Below are 22,258 nucleotides of genomic sequence, written 5' to 3' on the forward strand. Positions count from 1 at the left end.
GAGATGCGGAGTCAATATAAATAATAAAAGGAATGGAATAAGACAACATCATGTAATGTCAGTATAAATAAGTACAAATAAAATAATAAAATTAAATATTCCTGATCCAGTACACCTGCTGCTTCTCCAAACGAGGGGCATGTTGACTGCCACATACTGTAGGTAAACACCGACTATGAATAAGTACCTCAAACAACCCCACCTCAAAAAATCTGAACTACCCCTTTAAGGGGTTTCTGATATGTTTATTGTTGTTGTTTTTTCCATCCACATCCTGGAGAAATCTGAGCCATAACCATCAACAATCTTCATCACTGCAAACTACAACTTCTAAGGCTTTTGAGAAGGGAAATCTCTCCATCTTGCAGACACATATTATAGTAATTATACTGTATAGCTATTGTGTAGCAGTCAGAGTACTCGAACTACTTACATAATTACTGTGTAGGTTTTAAACTCTGTATTGTTATGATAATGAGGATCATCCACTTATAGGGCAGAATGTAACTTCTGCATATTGAGCCTCTCAACCTCCCTCCTTCACAGCAGTGAAGCTTTGCTTGAGTACTTCTGCAGAGATTGCAATGCACTCGAGTATCATATTTAATAAGATGCAATTTAACGCCTTGTGGAGGATATCCATGTAGTTTGTCTCGAGCTCACCTTGGGCTATAATTAAAATCTGCTGGTCATTATAGTGCTCATCCCATTACCTTTTGAATTCATCTTGAGTTAGGATGCTTTTCTTTCAGTTAAAGCCATTGGATGTTTTGAAGATGTTTTCATTTCTCAGGGCTTATAGAGAAACTGAAAGGTGGTGTTTCAGATTCAGACCCATGGGCAAAGTAAAGTGGGTTTTTTTTTCAAATCTTTGGAATGGCAGAAAGGAGAAAAGTGCAAGTTTTTGCAAGGCTTTATGATTTATAGTCCCATTCTGGTTCTTTATCAGGTAAAGTGTATTCTGCAGGTGCAATGTGTGGAATCTGAATGTGACAAATGCAAAAGAAATGCTGAAGAAAGACCTTAACAGAAGAAGAAATACAGAAAGAGAGAAGGTCAATTAAAGTCTTATTAATAATTTCATCTTCTTCTGATTCCCTCCTAGATTCTTGTGAATAATGAGTGTTTTCATTTAGCGGGAGCATAGGTCTGTGATATCTAGGCTAAAGTGGATGTTTGTCAGGCTCACTTCTCTCCCTCGTCTCTCAGAGGGGATGAATGGAGTGGTGGTGGTGATGGGGGGGAGAAGGGAAATGAGGACATTTATCTTTAATGATCCTGACCTTCTCACTCAAGAGGAGCAAGCTCCAATCTAATAAACAGGCCACATGGCACACAGGCAGATATTGAGGAAGGACGATAAGTGGTTGGTGCGAACAGCGGCACTGATGGTGCTGGAGGGGAGCCACACCGGAGACTTTTCTCCATCTTTCTGTCCCACTTTGTTTTCTCTCTAGCAGCAGAGCTCTTGTGTTCTCCCTCTTGGAGTTTTCTCTTGTATTGATGTGGTGGTTTACCTTGTAGCATGCTCTGGAGCACACAGCTGTGCCAAATAGAGAGGAAAGGAGGGCTGCCCACCTTATCTCTGCACCCAGCAGGGGATAATGCTCTTCTTCTGCCCAGGATCTAAACCTCATGCTGCAGGCCGGGGAAGCCAAGATGGGTCTTCTCTCTCCAAGGCGTGGGGATTTGCTCACCGCCCCACTGTGTGGATGTGTGTGTGCAGCCTTGGTTGTTCGTGCCTCTACATTTCATCTGTTTTGCTGTTGGAAACCATAGATTACCGAGAAGGAGGATTTCTCCCCATTGCTCGCTGACAATAGCTGCCACTATGGAGCCATGATTACTTTTTTATCCCCCCCTCTCTCTTTGATTCCCTGTCTTTTCTTTCTCTTCCTCTGTAAAGCGGTTTTCTCCTTTTCATTTTCTTCTCTCTTTTAATCTACTTTTCAATTTAGCTTTCTGGCCTTAATGGTAGACCAGCTGTGGCAGTCATTTTGACCATCTTCAAATTTATATGTACAATAACTTAATAACTTAACACAAAAGGCAAATGAAGTGACAGTTTTTACCTATTTCACATTTTGGTTAGCAACTATCATGTTCTTTTCAAAGAAAGTTTGATGAGCCTACATTAAAATGCAAATTCTATAAATAATAATTGTAATAAATTTTCCTAATCAGAAGAATAACTGAAGAATTTGAGGACCATAAAGGGGAGACCAGGGACGGCTAGAACACTATTGTTGGCTGGGCTGCTGATTAACTTTACAAAATTTACATTTAGGTGTTATTTCATTTTTTTATAGGCATCCTAACAGAATAAATGCACTAATCTTTTATTTCTAGTGTTAAATGCAGAAATAATAATAAGGAATTACTGATCATGTAATGAACTGGTAACACAGGCAAAGACAATGTATGTATTGGAAATACCATACATCATCTCTGTCCTAAATTGTGGGTGTCATATCGAATGTCATAACAGTGTTGGCATTAGAGAAATTGTTGGCCGCCAGCCCAGTCTGCAAGCGCGGCCGGAGCCAAAAGCAGCTGTTAGCAGGTTGTTGTGTATACAGTTATTATATTTGCTTGCGGTAGCTGTCGGAGTGATAACACAAAAAACTTCCTGGTGCCCACTGAGAGCTTAGTCAACACAGGATGATGAATGATTCACAGGGGAAATAAACATCACGGCTATTCTGAATCCCCTGCATTTTGTTGGTATGTGAGTGGTGGTTAATGAGTTTACAGTCGTCACTCAAACACACACATACGCGCACACACGCGCACGGTTTTGCTTTCTACTCGCGGTACAGTCCGTTTCGCACCATATGCTGCAGCATAAGTTGAAATGCAAAGAATAATGAGTTTGTTTATTGTCTGTATACTGTCTGGCTGCTGCCTATATCCTCTGGATAATTTCAGTTCAGATAAGGACATCCACCCTCTTGAACAGCTTTTTGTTTTCAAAATATATCTCAAATAATACATAAAAATGTTTATAATTTGATGTATTATTTGCTACATAATACATCAAAATGATACATAAGAATGAAAAAATTAAAGTATGTAGCCATCAGCCAATAACAGTGCATAGTAGAGCTGTGACAAGAACCCCATGACTATAATACCATGGCTATTTGATACTTACTACAGGGTTGAGCTTAATACAATCATCACTGCAATTTTTATTTTGAAAGGTCAGCATCATGTTATTCTATTGCAAAATGTGTTTGAGATCAGCACAAGGCTCTACTAATATATCTATGGATCAGCTCTGGCAAGTCAGGGACACAGCCTCTGATTGGTTGACAGACTCAACCAAGGCAACCTGGTATTGTCAGTGGAGCACTAACAACATGCTAACAACAACTGTTTTCAAGACAGAGGGTCTCCAAAAAAAGATGCTGCAGTTCAAGGCTGGATTACAAAAGTTCTGAAAGACATACGATTGCACCAGAGACAACATAGGCACAGCGGTAGCATTATTGTTAACGTTTCCTGCTCAGTTTACTTCACTTTTCTACAAGTTGGGAAAATAATGTTTTATTTATCTGATTCACTGCTTTGTTCTTGCTCTCTTTTTTCTCTCTCTTACATGTTCGTTAAGTCTGCTTTTAATGTGATTCTTCATTTTGTACCTGTCTAACAGACGAGGTCTTCACCCATAATGCTCCTGCTCCTACTGCTCCAGCGACGGCAGCAGCCCAGCCCCAGGCCGCAGCCTCCAGGTCTCTGCTGCCCAAAGCAAACAGCCAGTCAGGCCTGCGCCCCCCAGGCTTCAGCTCCAGCCGTCTCCCTGCAGGCCGCCTGGCAGCCTTTGGCTTCGTCAGGAGCTCCAGTGTGTCCTCTGTCTCCTCGGCCCACTCTGCAGACAGCACACAGAGTGACCCCTGCAGGACAGCTCACCGTAAGTCCACTCAGTACAAAGTTGTTGACACTACTGCATTTGTGAGTTGTTTTTTACTATATACTGGTATGTATTTGTCAATCCCAATGGTACCCTCACAAACATCTAATTTATCACTACATCATCAGTGCCCCATTACCACTACCATACTGTCTTTATTGCCATATCCCCCTCATGAATATAGTTTGCATAAACAGCCCCCTCCCACAATCATTATGTTACAGTTTGCTTTCTCTTCCTGAGCTCCACCCCGCTTGAAATTCATTATCTTCCCTCTGCATTTTCACACACAAGCAGGTCAACAACAACTGTAGAGCTGCAGCTTTATAAAGCACATTTTCTTTAACACACAAAGGCACAATATAAGGGACGTTTCTGGCAATAGACATTTCCAGTACAATTGTCTAATTGTTAATAGTTGGCTATTATGATGCATTCAAGTTTCACTGTGTGTCCAAATAGGGGCATTAATATTAGTTAATTACAATCATTATCATTAAGACTTGACAAGGGTTGACCCCTCCTAAGAGCCTTGCTCTGTAGTCCAAAAGCAGTCGAGCAAGCTTGGTACCCAATAGAATCTTGGTCAACTTTTGCTGTTTTCTGTACGCAATATTTTGTTCCCAGGATGACGAAGACATGACCCACCCTACTCTCACTCTGATTTGCTTACACTGATATTCTTACCCTAACCCTAGCCAATCTCACACCTCACACCTGAACGTGCCCAACCCAAATGAAGGCAACAAGTACTAGCCAATCAGAGTAACTCTTCCTGTACCTAGATATGCTATGTGCTAGACTTGTCAATGTTAAAAAGAAAAAATGCTGGGGGACCTCTAAAAGTGACATATATAATCACATCTTAGACAGCTAATGTTAACAAAATGTTAGCTAACTAGCTAGCTGCTGATTAATGTAGGCTACTCACTACAGTCCACTACATCATGACTTTGTCATTTTCTAGGACTGTCCAAATGTATTGTGTAATGTATATGTAGCTTTTACAGGTCCTCCAGGAACATCTTGAAGCTTTGGTAAAAAGATATTTTTATTTCAACACAGACAAGCCCAGCACATTGTCTATTTAAGTACAGGAAACAGGAAAGGAAGGCTGAGGTTCTGCCAGGTACAAAGCACGGGCGACTTTTAATGGAGCACAGAGTGAGAAAGCAGCAGGGTTTAGAAAGGGTCAATTGCTTTTCCGAGGAAAGGGCAAAGTGTGAAGCTACTGTGATATTACCAAAATGTGGACAGGATGACTGTTAGAAAAGTAGAAAATATTATGTGAATTTCCTGCAACACTGATAATTCATGGATTCATACTGAATTGCCCCATTTGACAGCTCAGCTTGTTTTGTCTTGAATGTATGTTAAAATAACAGTGCACAACATGATGTCATTCCCCAGCCTCATCAGTAATTTATCAGACTTGTAACTGCGTCTGTGTTGCAGAGTCAGTCAGTATTAGCAGAGATAAACAGTACAGTGTGGATTCTCTTAATTTTCTCAGTCATGGAGAGCTGGAAGTGAACTTACAGTTGTGATTTCACTGCTGCGTGGCAGGCTGGTCGGTTAGTTGGCTGAATTTCTGGTAGCTTGCATGTGTTTTTAATGTGACCTACATAAGGAATGCTTGTTCTTCCTCTCCCAGTTACAGTTGACGTAAGCACCTCTACTCTCACGCACATCAAGCCCCCTGTTATGTCATCAGTCCTTTCCCTCGTTCACCCCCCTTTTGTATTCATACTTTTTTTTCATCCCTCTCGTCTCTCTCCCATTGGTTGAAAATGAATGCAAACCATGCAGTAATGTGGGGGAGGCAGCTTTTCAGATACTGGGGAGCAGGGAAAAGAGAACTCTCTTGGGTCTCCAGAGCAGAACGTGTTTTTTTCAAAAAGTAGTAAATGTTCAGGTTTTCATTTTTGAAAAGGTTGTCATATCTGTTTTATAAAATTAATTTATTATTCTTTTTTATCAACGGTTTCTCTATGATTGTGTAAAAACATTATAGTAGAAAAGCTTTAATCAATGAGTTGTGCTCTAATTGCATTGTGTATTGACCAAATGTGTTTGCATACGTTTGTGCAGTAGAGCTGAAAAGATTAGTCAATTGAGCGATTAGCAGGACATTAATCAGCAACTATTTTGCTGATTTTTGTTTGTTTTGGTTTGGTTTGGTTTGGTTTTCTTTGTCTTCTGTGGTATTAAGCTGAAAAAAACCATGTGAAGACATCAACTGGAGCTTTGAGGAATTGTGATGTGCATTTTTACTCTTTCTGTGACCAAACAATGAATCAATGAATTAAGAAAATAGCAAGATTAGTCCACAATGAACATAATTGTTAGTTGCAGCCTGAGTGTGCCACAACAGGAAGATGCAACACTCCTCTGCTTCTCATCCTTCTCATGCTCTTTTTCTTACACTGTATATATTTGGTAACACTTTATTTGAAGGGGTGTGCATAATACTGTCATTACACTCATGACTATGTCATTACATCTGTCATAAACATGAAGGAGTCTTTATGAATGTTTATGACTGTTGTCATTAAGTTTCATTTGTCAATAATGTAATTTTTAATGCCAAGTTGACATTGTTTGACAGGTCTTTGTTTTGACAACTTGACATTATCAAATTTAAAGAAAATGTTTAGCTTTATGTTTTACCATTACATTATACAGTCACATGTGGTCGGTTTTGACAATGATACCATTATAAGTGTGTCATGAACATTTTCGTTGACCTCAAGTAAAGTGGTAGCATTTGGACTTGTCATAAAGATGTCATTAAAAGTTATAAGGACACTTTATCGACACAGTACAGTTCCAGTGTGGTTTAGCTAACAGAGTTAGCAGATCGACAGATCATCTGTTTTGGTTTGATGTCGGGGAGACGAATGCAACATAATCAACAATACTTAGGCTATCCCTCCTTTTCCTGCAGGTAATCATTTGTATTGTATTTTTCTAAATAAATTACCCTCCAAATATCAATATCAGGAAAGAAATGAGATTCAGGCAAGAGAAAAAACTCTGCTGCTTGTTGTTCACCCCAAAATAATTTTTTTGTTGCCTGCAGTACTATTTATCCATTCAGATATTTTTTACTCATGACACGATACAAACATTAATGGCATCCTCCTCAGCTGAGCTGTAACTTTAGCACCACTGAGCAAGGTAGCACGGTGATACAGTGGTAGTTCAGTAGAAAGAAAATAGTCCATGCACTGCATCTTGTTTTCTCTAGGGCACTTTTGCGGCATTTTTGAAACATTGGTGGCTATGACTGATATCTCCAAAACTTGGCAACTTACTCCAAAACAATCTTGATAGATAAATAAATAGCACTATAGTTATTAATATTAATATTGATATGCAGATTTAGTTTGATAACCTATCACCTGTAGTCCAAACCTCTATAGCATTTTGACCACTTTATATTACACCTGTGAAAATACACTTCACACACACACACACACACACACACACACACTCTCACACACTCACACAAAGCACAGGAACACCTGCCAGCACAACACAAAAGACGAGAAGTTTTAAAAGTAGCGCCTCCAGCAGAATGTTCCTCTTCCTGCTGCTGCTCAGAGCACGGTGAGACCAAAATGGAATCATGGGTGATAGACATGAGAGGCAAAAGATTAAGGGCCTTTGATGTTCATTTCTGTGTGTGTGTGTGTGTGTGTGTGTGTGTGTGTGTGTGTGTGTGTGTGTGTGTGTGTATGTGTGTGTGTGTGTGTGAGTGTGTGTGTGTGAGTGTTTGTACATATGTGTGTGAGACGTGAGAGAAGCAGGAGGGGAGAGAGAGCAGCAACATTTACCTCCACTTTGACTCTGTGTGTTGCTTGTGACCTTTAGCTGTGAGACGTTTGAACCCTCCACTCCATTTGAACCTTACAGACTAAAGCGAGCTTGAATGTAGGCCGCCCTCTCTCTCTCTCTCTCTCTCTCTCTCTCTCTCTCTCTCTCTCTCTCTCTCACTCTCTCTCTACCAGTGTGCAAACACTCATTGAGTTTTAACCAGAGGGTTGCCTGATGTCTTTTTGTCTGACCTTTCTCTGGGAAATTGGGGGAACTTTTATAATTTTTTTTAAAGCTTTTTGAAAGTCTTTCTGTTCTTGTCTTTTCTATATACTGTAGAGCAGCGTTTCCCAATCCTGGTCCTCAGGGCCCACTGCCCTGCATGTTTTAGGTGTGTCCCTGCCATAGCACACCTGATTGAAATGAACAGATCATTTTCAGACTTCTGCAGAGGCTTGATGATGAGCTGATCTGAATCAGGTGTGTTGAAGCAGGGAAACATCTAAAAGCTACATGCCAGGCAGGGGGCCCTGAGGACCAGGACTGGGAAATGCTGCTGCACAGAACAGGCTCCCAAAAATTAGCAAGAGCTTTAGTCTCAAATTTCAATGTTTTGATACTGCTTGATATTTAAAGCTACAGTTTTTTTTTCTTATGGGCAAAAGCTAAAATATAAGTAATTCATTCAAAATTAAAGGGATAATGTGGAAGATTTTAACTGGGATCGTATGAGGTATTTATGGATAGTCAGTGGATTGCCTACAGTAGATGGCGGTCAGCAAAGAAGCAATGTAGTCCCAGAGTAGAAAGCTAAGCATACTGCTTTGGACAGGATCACCACCTTTGGCCACCTAAAAATTCAAAAAAAAAAAACTTTAAGTGCACAGTATATTTAGAATATTTTCACCACTTTGCCTTGATGTCAGACAGCTTTTTCTGAGAGGGAACTGCCACTATATAAGCCATATATTACTCTCTCCAAGCAGCAGACCAGCAAGTCCCATGTTCTGTGAGGTAAAATTATTGTTTTTGCCAATGGAGTGTTTTTGCATTGGTGAAAGCAATATTTAACTTATATAACGGAAGCTTCCCATTGGAAAAGACTGTCTGATGTCAAGGCAAAGCAATGAAAATATTCTAAATACACTGGGCCATTTTTTTTACATGGCGAAAATACATTTTGCTGCTGTCCACAGCAGTACATCAGAAAATAGATGCTGAAAACATGAAAACACTGAGAACGATGTATTACTGAATTGTGTTAGACTGTTAAATTGTTGATCACAATTTCTGTGTCCAGGATTTTGTGGGTGGACCTGAACTATGGCTCAGTGACGCAACAGGGTCGTGGTTCCCCAGAACTATATAAGCCCAGTGAATCCGCCTCCCCACCCCCGACCATCCCTAAGAGTCAGTCACAAATGTACCTCCAGTGATTCTCTCAGTTCAAATCAGCCCAGCAGTCGTTGCTCACTTCAGTTCCAACAGCCTGATGGAACGCATATTCATGATTGCTTTACACAGACTTTAACCTCTGTGCTGGTACTCCTCTATGTTCACCAAACTGGGGGCTTGTTGAACACCATCCACTGTAGATAATACACTGACTATCAATACGCTGTATACATCATACAACCCCCACAAGTAATCATAGCTATCCCTTTAAGCCTTACCTGGTTTTGAAATTTAGATATTGTTAATTTATTGAAAGTAATTGCATCTTGAAATTCTGTAGCCTTAGGCAGAAGTGAAATATGAGTGTTTTTCTGAGTGACTGCACAAACCCATTTGTAGCCTGATGTTGTGATTTGCAGCAAGATGGTGAAATATCGATGAGGACAGAAAAGTTAAGTAGCAGTCACAAGAGTTGATAAACAATCTTAAGTCTGTAATTACCAAATGCCTGTCTCTGTTTAGCCTCTGTTTATTTGTGTATGCGTGCACATAGGTGAGTGTACGGGTGTGCATGTGGTGATTGTTTGCGACACCTGATTTTCCTCAACCACCAGGGGATCTTAGCCCCGCGCACTGCGCTCCGCCTCAGATCAAAGAAGAGACAGATTGACAGATGAGTTCTCACACATCCTTCTATCAAGGATGTTGGGGGAGCTGCAGCAATCCAGTACCTCCTTCTCTAACGGAGAGAAGAAAGGCCACGCTCAGTTGCTCGTTTTCCCCATTGATCAGCAAGCAAAGCGGACTCCATTAGGACTCTGGATGATACGGATAGGAGAAATCATTAAGGAATAGAGTGAATGGGAGGAAAGCATTGCCATGCTCTAGTAAAGAAGGCTAGAGGAAGTGTCCCCCGAGTTGTAATTCCCCGCTGTCAGAGCTCGTCAACCGACTCTGATCAATGGGTGATGTGCAGATGTGTGAATGTGTGTATGTGTAGTTGTGTGTCTGTGGAGAAGAGAGTGGAGAGGGAGAGGAAAATGGCTGTTGTACAAGCATTAATTCATAGTCACAGCATTCGGGGGTTGGATCATTCAAATTATACACAGAAAACATGTCTTTTCACTCATTCCTTGTAAGCCATGCACTTAGTCATGGTTTTGTTTTTCCAGTTTCTGAGCATTCAGTCTTTGAGATATCTGCCTACACCCCAATGATATGCAGAGTTTTGTTTGTGGTGCTCACAACTCTGAAAAATTAAACTACATTTGAAACATTCAACCATATAATTTCTGTCTAGAAACAATATCCTGTAGAGTTTGGCGATTGGACGAATATATTGTCCACTGAAGATGGGCTGAATCCATTGCCGGTTAGTTTTCTTGGATGATTTTTGGGGCGATATTTGTTTTATTTTGCTAATGTAATGGTCTGCAGGGTGACAGCCACTGCTCTGCGCCGCTCTCATCCAGCAGCACAGTATTCACCCACTCATGAAATGTGCTTTATGATGAGTTAGCAAGCCAGTTAGCAAGTGTAATATCCTGGTTATTCAGGACAATCCTCTGAACCACACAATCGTTTTTGTAGGGACTGTTTTTCTGGTGGAAAGAAGTCCCAGTAAAAAACTTGATGTATCTTATTCAAAGTTCAGAACTTGCATGTTTCAGTGGAAGTTGTGGCTATTTAAATGTTTAAGCATAGAGCTGTTTAGATTTTCATTTTTTTTTTTAAATGTTAATCTGGTGAAATAAAACTAATGTAGAAGTATGCAAGAATATATCTTTTTTTTAATTTTGGGTGTACCAGCCCTTTAATATTGTTGGAGCATTTTATTGTAGCTTTGCCATACATACTGTAAATTACTTGGAGTGAAAGAAATCACATATACAGAAGATCTAAACTGGAAACAATTACTTACACACCTTCGTCCTGAGGTAACCAAGGAGACGCTGAGCTAAACTGGTACAGCCTTGATTGATTCTTATTGCCTGTTTGCATATAGGTTTTCATCCAAGTCTGTGTGTGTGTGTGTGTGTGTGTGTTTGTCCAGCATCTGGAGGGCTATAGGTTACTCCATATGACATTGATTAGCCATTAACCCAATCCTTTCTTCAGCCCAGTCACTGACATCCCCCTAAGGAGGTTCAGGGATGTGTGTGTGTGAGCATTTGTGCATGCAAGAAAGCAAGGGTATACATTGTTAATTCCACTGTGAGTGACAGGCTCCATTACATAGCTGATAGGAGAATCCAGCAGATGAAGTCTGTGCCTTTGAGCCATGCTGACTCCATGATGGAAACTCAATCGCCAAAACAAACTTTGTTATTAGACTACTCTCGCCTCGATCTCTCCCTTCTTTAATGAAATAATGGTGCAAATTGAAAGGGGAAAACTGAGCCGATAGCTGGTGGGAGATGAGGAGCTGAAGAGAGATGTGGTGATAAAAGCAAAATTCAATGAGTCAAAATGAGCAGAGGCGAGAGGGAGGAAGGGAAAATGTAAAAGGGGGGAAAAAAGAGCGGAAAGAGAGAAGTATGGAGGGATTGGCGCGAGGAGGAGAGTGGATGCCATACCCCAGATGCCATGGCTCAGATCTGGTGTGTGACTCATGCTAGCTCACTGTGAACAGATGGTTTCTATGGTGCATGTGCGCACACAGATATTCACAAACACACACTAGTAGAGCAGCAAATTAGATGGGCCAATTAGATATGGCTGCCATTCTGCGGCTGAGGAGAGAAAAACTAACATGGCAGAGGCTTACTGGAGCAACAGCGCGGGGATGGGCTCAATGGGCTTGTTCATTAACTGATAAACTCCCAGCGTATTTTATCCAGCGCCATGTTAATCACTGGTTATGAGCTTAACTGATGCTTCAGACTGACAAAGACATCGGGAATGTGAAAACAGGAGCGTCAAAATCAGATAACGGTGGAAACCTCCTCTTCAATCTACCTAGAGATATAAGATAGGTGCACTTATAGTTGTTGTAGTAGAGGGTTAAAGGGTTAAAACTAATCTGTGAATGCGCTTTATGCTGAAAGAAAGCCTCGGTCATCTCATTTAATCGAATAATTTACCTGGCAGCATCTTCATCATCCTCCCTCCTACTGAGCAACCCTCATCCCTGTCTACATTGCATATAAATTACTTTTTGTTTCGCAGTACATGGAGGCTTTTGGTGTTTTTTCCAACCAAAGTGCCAAAAAAAATGACGTTTTCATCCTGTGGACATTTAGCTTTCATATTATCTCTCACAGTTTTCATTTAGGCTCCACTTTGGTTCAGTTTATTGCTCTGCTGTCTCCATCGAAACCAGCCAATAACCTCTGTAAATATTCTTTCATGGTAGAATTGAGCGAGATATCTAATATCTCAGTGAGACTGCACACAGGATAGGATGGAAGAAGAGGACTTAACTGAACTGTTTTGTCAAGACATGAGACTACAAAGAGAATATATTTGGTGCCTTATCTTGCATTTGTTGTGTTATGTATCCATCTGTTAGAAATTTATCTAGCAGTCAGTCAAATGTTGAGGTATAGACATTTTCACAGTAGCCATTTTGACATGAAATCATAAACACAGGTGTTAACAATGATACTAATTTAGGTTCTGTTCCATTTAGGTCAAACAAGAGTTGGAGTGCTGTTATTGTGCATGTTGGCCCACTGGAAAGGCTCTACACTAAATGGAACAAGGCCTTAATTAGTATCATTGGTAACACCTGTTTCTGCCCTGCTTTTTTGTATCAATATGGCTGGCAGTCTTTTTTTGTGGGGGGTTTTTTTCATCCATTTTTTTAGTTTTCATGGAATTGGAATGCAACTCACAAACTTAAAAAAAAATACATATACTTTTCCATCAAATTATTGCATATAAGGAAGGCCACCTGAATTGCCACCTGAATGCAAATAAAGTAAAAGGTGCAACTTCAGGGAATAATTTGGCAAAAACATCAACCTGGACTCAATAATGAACTGATTAGGTTTTGGTAATCTAAGGTCAAAGGTCAATGTCACTGTGACCTCATAAAACATGTTTTTGGCCATAACTCAAGGATTCATACACTAATAATTTCACACAAATATCTAATTGATGACATTTATTATCCAAAAGGTCAAAGTCTCTGAGTGAAGCATGTTTCTCCCTGTAACTCATTCACTGTAATCATGCAGTATAATGAGAATTTCCATTTTGTAGAATACATTTAAAAAGTTCCTGGTGGTCTTCACTACCTATATTAGTCTGGACAGACGTGAATGTAAACTGCAACTTGAAAAGTGTAATGGAAGCATAGTATTGTGCTACCCTTGTGTGGATAGCAAATACACAACTGGAAATGCAGTTCAGCCTGTGGCTTTGAAGCACCAAGCACAAGCTTTTGAAGATTTTGTAAATGAATATTTTATTTATACTCTTTCCACACATCCATTGGCTAGGTTTTCTAGTGTTTCCTACTGCCAACATCCTTGGTGATTGTGCACTCTGCTGAATTTACTAAGGGAGTAACGTTCACATAGTTTGTGAGGGCAGCGTTTATGTGAAAAGCTCTGTTTGTAAAAAGCAGGTGCCAATAAGCCCAGGAAGAAAGACTGTGATGGAAAAGAAAATTTAATTCTATAGAAATCTCTGTGACAGCAGAAAAATCTGAAGCAGCACAAAGCAAACTGATTGAAAGGCACTTATGAAACTGGCCCTCAGTGCCTCGTTCAAGGACACTTGAGCAGGAATGATTTGAGCTGCCAGTGGGGTTTGACCCCAGGCCGTCTGGTTAAAAGATGTTCACCATCACCCATAAGTCCCTCTGCTGCCTCCTGTTTCAGTTCCAGAACTTTAACTAATTGTACTTCCTCATTCTTTCCCTGATCTGGGTTAATCCTCTCATAACTTTTGCCCTTGTCCTATAAGCCTTTAATTGTTAGTGATGCTGTACTCTTGTGCCCAGCAGATTCTGCACTATTGGATCTTAAGTGAGAGGGGACCTTTAGCTCCAGGCATGACTATACTATAAGTCCTAAAATAACACCTAAGAGCGAAAAGTCTGTGATTTATTCACATGACTTACAGTGCCATTTGACTGGTTTCTGTAAATGCTGGTCAAACACAGAGGAATGTCTCTCTTGTTGACCATAAGAGGAGAAATACTTCACTGCGTGTCCTTCTGGTTGGACTGAACCTTTAATCTCCTGACATCTGGGTCCTGACAGAGGACAGGAGGCCTGTGGATGCTGCTGTCACCTCCACTGTTATCATCTAATCTATTTCTCAGTCCGCAGCACAGATCTGGTCTCTGCAGGGCCATTACTTTGCGCTTTATGTATGCAGCTTTAACCTTGACTTCCACACGCATCACTGCAGATGCACAGTTATGTACTTTGCGTTTGCTGACCCTTTTGTTGCTGGGAGGAATTAACTGTTCAAAACAAACAGTTATGCACACATTAATGGTAGTGTTTGGACTGAAGATTCTTTCTTTCTTCTTAAAAACTTTGAACTACAAAACCACAAATCTATTTTAATTGTCATAAACATTTTGTTGTCCTCACAGACATTAATTTGCATGTAGTTGAAGCTCAAAATTTCTTGGGGAAACAGTTTGGCAAAATGTTTGCAAAATGTGAGTGTTTTGTCTTGGGACAACATGAAACATAATGCAGACAATATGATGTGTGCATATATACTGATAGGAAATAAAGCGCCGTGTACTTTACGACTGATGGATGAAGAGTGACATTTTAAACCAGCCTCAACGACTGACAGGAAGCTACAATTAATAAACAAGAGGACCAATCAGAGGCTCTGATGAATACAATCTTCAAGCTTGATTACACGCAACGTCATCTGTATTGAACAGTGCTGACATCTGTCTGTGAGAATGTGTCTAGTCTAATCAAACATGCACAATCCACAGACTTCAACATCAACTAAGATTATAAAACGAGTGTCTATACACACTTTATGTCCACATAATATGGAAAAAAAAAACACATACTGCTTATTCAAATTACATTGAGCGGAATGTCTTGAAACCCATGTGATTAAAGGCAAGGAAACCACAATTTTCTGTTTAGTTTAGTTTAATTTAGTTTAGTTTTTGTATTGTTTTTGCTTGTGTAGGCTACCATAGAATATACAAACGTATACAAATGCAGTATACATTTACATCAATACATTTACTGAAGCACTGTATTTAGGCACTTTTTGGGGTACTTTTTTGATAATTTTTTGGCTACCTTTACTTACTTTTTTATCCTATTGCATTTATCTTGTAGCTATAGTTACTTGCTTATTTCTTTGGACACTGTTTTATTTGTTAGACATATAATTAGCATTTCTGTCATTTAACCCACATGTGTTAAGTCAGATTGGCCCCTTCTTATGGAGTATTTTTACATTATGAAAATGTTTGAATATTTGAGTAAAGGATCTGAACACCTCTTCCACCGCTGTATTAAACACAGAAATGCTCATAAAACATTTGTTCCTTGCCTCCATCAAACCCACCACCCAGCATATCAGCTGTCCCCTAAATACTCCAGTGAGTCCATTTGTACCAGATGCTGCTGATATACAGTACAATTTAAAGTATTCATGTATTTCCCAGGAGCGGTGTGTTTTTTGAAGAATAAGAGCTATTTCTTTGGCATGTCAGCACTGCAAGCTGTGCACCTGGGTGTGCGCTGCGTGTGCTGTAATCAACATGGACAGACTACAGCATGATCAAATCCTCTAGGACAGCAGGAGACTTTCTTTTACAGAATGAGAATGTGCTGATTTAGCTGACAAGCACAGAAGGGTTTACGCTATAGTGAAACGGAAACACCTCTGAGGTGGAATTTTAACAATCAAATTAAAACTGGTACCATTGCCTCTTTAAGTTAACACTTGCCTCTTTAAGTTAACACTTTTAGTGTTACTTAATAGTTAATAAGGCCCTTATAAGATGATGTACATTGATATGTGTTACTAAGTCTATATAAGTGTTAATAATAGCACAGTAACTCCTCTTCATTCCCTATGGGACATATAGTAAGGCTTTCCATTCTGTTTGATACTTGGCAGCATGTTGTACCTCTTCCCATGACAGCTTCATCTTTTCCAGCTCCTGTGTCACACTTCTGCTTTCTTATAATTGTTTATAATATTATTACAACATATCTTAGCTATAATGTCTTTTGTTTTACTTTATTAAGATTTCTACATGCTTTATTTATTTAAATTATGCATTTATTAGCAGTTAACTGTGCACTATTAACTATTAACACTCACACTAACATTTACATCAACAGTATTAGCCACTGACACTATTAACAGTTAAGTGTGCATTTTGTGGCTAAATAAAGGATTTATTAAACTTAATAAGAATCGTTCACACTTAAGATCCAGTTGCCATGGAATGCATAGTTAAATGTATAAAAAGCAGAAATGCATAAAAAGTATGTACAAATCTTCCATTTATAAGGAACTCATAAAGTTTTTATTAATGTTCTTAAGCAGTCTATGTCTTATAATCTAACAATAAACATGTTTATTATGCTATTACTAACACTTATATAGTCGCATCAACACATATTAATGTTAATAAACTTCTTACAATGGCCTTATTACCTATTAACTTATGCTTTTAAGGGCATTGTAATAAAAGTATTAACAGAGACACGTCCGAGAATGCACAGTTTGCTCCAATATCAGTTTCCTCTTCCTTCAGTGAGCAGGACTGAGATATAAGAGTCAGCATTATTCTACTGGCATTAGTTTTGCTATATGAGGTACAAGCTGCTCCAATAAAATGGCCTCCCACTGAGCTGAAAAAACATGCTGTCTTTTGTTCTCAGCTGCTTCTAGTTGCTCATGGTCCCTTTTTAATATCTTTGGTATTTTTCATCCATCATCATAACACACTGAGCTTGCCACTGGCTCCATCGCAGCACCATCCTTTTATTTCTCTTTTGTTTGCTGCATCTTGATTCCATACAGCCAGCTTCTTTCCTGCTTCTTGTTCTTCCTATCCCCTTCACGTTATCCATCATTGGCTGGCACTTTGCCAATCAGTGATGCATATCAGCTAGCTTTCACCGTTAATGAAATTCATCCCTTTTTCTCTCTTTCTCTAAGCCCCTGAATTTCCACTGACTCCCCTTTTTATCATTGACAGCATTCCTCACTCTCGGGTCTCTCACACTACCCAGCGTCATCATTTACTCCTCCTGTCTCTGCTCTGCACTCTGGGAATTTGCTCGTACATATTTGACCTATAACTAATGAGCACACCTCTGTTCATATCAACAGGCCAATTGATCTGTGTCAACACGCAAAATTGAAGTAGCAGTCAAAGCATTTGCAGTTTTTGTCTTTAAGACTCTAACCTGCGGATGTCCTCACATAGAGGATGTTGACAGCAGTAATTGCAGAGCAGAGAGTCCATATCATATCTGCCCTGGACACACTGCCCATGCCCTTGAGTGGTTAATGAGGAGGAAATACTGTACTGTAAACAGCCTCGCTAATCAACTCCTGGAGGAGCTCTGGGAGGACGATTGAAGCTTTGGGAGTGTAAAATGCATAACCAGTGTACAGTATGGTGATGCGGCTATGTGAGAGACTTGACATTGGACATCAACAATCATATTATGCAGCAATCATCACTACAGATCTGTCTATGACAAAAATACAGAGGAAGATAAGAAATTAATACTTCTGTCCTGTGTGCCCCCCGTCCCACTGGGCCCAGTGCATATCCATGTGCATACAGTAATGTACTGTTACACATAGTCTGCTGTGACTGCTCAATACCAGGCACTGACCAAACACAACACGCCTTGTTGTCGTGGTATCAAGGTTCAGTACAGTGCACACAGAGGTTCTCTGTCTTATTGTCAAGATTATGACCTCTGAGCAAATATTGTCCTTCTCTTGCTCTAATTCTCATTTTGAAATATGCGGTCGATCACTCAACCCAAACATATAATTCTGATTGTCCGTTCTTTCAGGCACATCTTCATTTTCAAAGTTACTTTCATCAGCATCTCAGGACACAGAGCAGATTATCCACTGATTACAGGGTTGATACAGGTTTGATACCTGGCTCCATGTGTTTAAGTGTCATTGGGAAAGCTCACACCATGAAGCCCAAATTTGAATTTCTGGGAGGATAATATGAAGGAAAAAAAACGTCTCATATACTTCAGGTCTCTGAAGACGCTTTAAACTTTTCAGAGAATTGCGTCAGAAAACAAATGCTTTAACAAGTGTTATTCCTTGACACCAGAAAAGAACGAATGGGAAGAGGAATAGAGGGAACTCGAGGGCTTAACAATGAATGAATTATACGGTATATAGCCTAATATGTTCCCCTGATCCATATGGGTTTATATGCATATATATATGTTTATATGTTGCACGCAATACATTGCATGCATTTTAAAGGTAAATTAGCTGGAAATCCTGGATTTACAATAATACATGCACCAGTGTTGCTTGCCTGGCTTCTTACAGTAATATGCACATTCACCTTCACCTTCTTCATCGTCTTCGTACATTATTCTTTTTCTTTAATTGTCAAACATACTCTGTCAAGTGAGAGACAGGTTATTTTGTTGTTTGTGAAATAAAATAAAAAATTCTCAGAAAACGAAAGCGATCAACTATAACCCGCATTTCTATGGTGCTTGCAAATCCTTTTTGTAAGCCACCGAATAAGTCAATGTCAAAGCAACTTCCCACTCGCTATTTACAACAACACTGGTACAATGCTGCAAATGCTGGAGGGAGTAAATTAAGGTATGTGTTTATAAGCAGCTCAGTGTGTGTATGTGTGTGTTTTGTGCTTCTGCACTTGTTTGTATATGCACAGGGAGGTGGAACACATTGGTCACCGAAACAATCTACACAAATGACAAAGCTGCTCCTGAATATATGAGACTCCCTGCAGTGTAATATTTTAATCCTGAGTGCCCGAGGGACTTGGCTCTAACATAAGACAATGAAGACCAAAAGGAACTTGATATCTAAATTTTCACAGTGGCTGTTTTTTTTGTTTGTTTTCTTGCCATCCTATTTTCCAAAATTCATTGATCTCTAAGTATGCGGGGAGATGAAAGCTGTGCTACATATCTTAATCACTGTCTCATGGCTTCTTACAGGCAGCTTTACATTAGATTGTTTATCCCCCCGCTTGTCGCATGGAGAAGGTGCGTAAGTGCGAGCAATCTGTGCTGTCATTATTGATCGGGGATGAGGAGATGAGCAGGATAGACGCAGTGTGTGCTTGCAAGTGTGTGAACTATCCACTAGTTGTTTGACAGATTATAGCTGCACTGTGGGCCAGGATGAGCGATGATCAGTGCGGTTCTGTGTGAGTGCGCATTGTGTTTTTCTGTGTATGTGTGCTCATGTGGAAGCGCTGAAGTGTCCCTATGTAAACATGTGTGTCAGACTGTGTGTGCGCGGGATAAGTGTCCAGGTTAACAAAAGGATGATTGAGAGCGGCAGCAGCAAGACCCAGAGGTTACACACCATTTCTCGGCCCAGTGAACCCAAATTCAGACATAATACAGCCCCTTCAGCTTGAAGAAAAAACTATATGATTAGATATTAAGAGGGTTTTTGGAGTTTTTCCTTACCTGATAGTGTCGACAGAGTAGAAGGTGTTGTATACTGTACAGATTGTGAGCCAAATTGTGACTTGTGATATTGGGCTTGACTTGATGAGAAAAAGGAGGCAGACAGTGATTGGCCGTTTGCTAAGCCCCGCCCTCCTTAGCTGCTGTTGCTACACCTGTAAAGCTTTCCATTCTCAAACTGCACATATGCCATGAACAATGATACCGGTGGCAGATTTAACATCAAAATTGGTACTGTTGAAACTCAAGGTCAACAAGAACAGCCTCTCGTTTGTTGATGATGGCGGTGGAATATGTTAGCTAAAATGATGACTCTCTAGCAGATTTCATTAGTATAGCTGGCTAATGTAAGTTAATACTTGAACTCCTTGAGTCAGCTGAAAAGTCCATTTCCAGCTGACTTTTTGATGTTTCTTTTTAAGATATTTTAAAATGAGAGCCCTGTGAGAGCATATTAAATATGTAAAGCCACCTAACAGCTGTGTACATGATGTAATGTTATGGCTACTGAGGCAAAAACTAGCTTAAATCTCAGCAAACACTAGCTGAACAGTCAAACCCAACACATATGTAAATGTTAGATGACAGAAATACACTCATTAATGTGGCTAAAGGAAGCACAGTGGTATCTAACGCAAGTTTGGCTGGAGGTAAAGTACTGTTAATTAGCTAGACATGCTAACATTGGCAGCACACATTAGAGCGGATAAAGATGAATTTTAATCCATTTCCCACACGTTTGCTTTTGTATTTTATGTTTTTGAAAGGCTACAAAAAAGACAACACGCACACCAGTATTAAAATGCAATCTTTATGGGGACAAGTTATCCAGATAAGAAAAAACGCATGTTAATGCAAGGTGTCAACATGATCAGAATGTGAGCCAGACCACATCTGAAGGTAGTCTAGCTTGGACTATATTTGGATGTTATATAGGTGTAAATGCAATTCATACATCAATCTGGATCACTTATCCAGATACAGATCGTAATTTAAGACTAGCAAAGGGGCATTTGAGATACTACAAATACTACTCTGAAGACATATCCTAACATATGTACCATCTAATCCTGTGTATTCCAGGTTCGAGTGTGAGCGAGGAGCCACCTCTTCACAGAGTGACCACCGGCCCTCCGTCCACAGATCACCAGAGAGGGGCACCGTGTCGCAGCAACAGCCTCCAGCCGCCCTCCACCCCGGCCCTGCCCCGGCGCTACCTGCCCCCCCAGCCGAGAAGCTCCCCTGGAGGTCAGTCACAGGTTTTATAGGAGAACAGAATGCAATTTTTGCATTGGCCACAGAAATAATTTAACATTCTTGTCAGATTTTGTGAGGATTCTGTAATTTGGCTCCGTACACTCTTAGAAATCAAGCTTCCAGAAGGGCTGAGGTTCTACCCAGAACAGTTTGCTTCTGAAGAATTCTTCTTGGAAGAAAGTCTTCATCAAGAGTTCTAAAGTTGTAACATTGTAACATTGTAAGACATTGTGTTCCATTAAGAACCTTTTTCATTCAGAGAACCATTCTTGGAAGAAGGAGTTCTTCAAGGATTGTTGAAATTCTCTTTCATCAAGGGTTCTTTGTTCCATATCACAGTGGGGTTCTCTGAGTGTGTTCTAGGTACAACCTGTTGAATATGGATTCAAGATAAAACCCCTGGATAAAACCCCTCGTATATAAAAGGAATCTTGGTAGAACCCCCTGGGTGGGTTCTTGTCACGATTAGAAGGTGGAAAGCTTCTGGATAAAACCAGGACTCCATAGAAGGGTTCTCTGTAGAACATCTTAAAGGGGCTTCTCGGTGAAGCCTCGCACAGATGATTCGAGGTACAATTCTTTGTGTTAGGTTCTAGGCAGAACTCTCTCTGGTAGAACCGTTATAAAAGGTTCTACCAGGAACCAAAAAGGCTTGTCTTGTGAAGACAAGCTGAAGAGCCCGTTGTGGCTGTAGTTAGCATCTTTATTTCTAAGAGTGTACAAACTAAATCCAGTCAAAATGTATTTTTCAGTTTGTGCAGGAACAATAAAATGTGTTTACAGTTCACTCATCTCCATAACCAAATACAGCTTCATGCATGTAGAGAGAGAAATGCAGTTTCCAACAAGCAACAGATTGTGACCTGTTGTCACATGCTGTTGTCACATATGTGATGAACATTAATAACCTGTAAGCCATACATGACGTACAGTATCATGTATGTACTGAAGCACAGGAATATTCTGCTTTCTATAATGTCAGTGGTAAACAGCAGGTGTTATAGTCACTAATTGGAAATCAAAGAGCAAGTGCTTATGTTCTAGATGGAGAACAGCACTGTAAAAAAAGATTCTGTAATGATTCTGAACAAATTAACCCCTAGTCAAATAAATTATATTAATTCAGTTGTACTTGTGGAAACATGTTCCATAAGCTGCACATATTAAGTTGAACCAACAACTCTTAGAGACACACAGCAAGTTTTCATCATACATGTTTTCATCAAAGTATAAAAAATAAAGGTCT

General features: G+C 39.9%; 1 protein-coding gene across 2 annotated transcripts in view; it reads left to right on the plus strand.

Annotated features, from left to right (window-relative positions):
• Positions 1-22,258, plus strand: part of mtus2a (microtubule associated tumor suppressor candidate 2a) — a 63,368-nt gene that overhangs the window by 25,949 nt on the left and 15,161 nt on the right. For both annotated transcript variants that reach the window (XM_084731253.1, XM_084731255.1), the window contains exons 4-5: positions 3,656-3,913; positions 20,839-21,003. In XM_084731253.1, coding sequence (XP_084587379.1) covers positions 3,656-3,913; positions 20,839-21,003 — 423 coding nt within the window. The remainder of the gene's footprint in view (positions 1-3,655; positions 3,914-20,838; positions 21,004-22,258) is intronic.

Source organism: Lutjanus erythropterus, chromosome 11 (genome assembly GCF_056507025.1).
Source record: "Lutjanus erythropterus isolate fLutEry1 chromosome 11, fLutEry1.hap2, whole genome shotgun sequence".
Classification (NCBI taxonomy): domain Eukaryota; kingdom Metazoa; phylum Chordata; class Actinopteri; order Lutjaniformes; family Lutjanidae; genus Lutjanus; species Lutjanus erythropterus.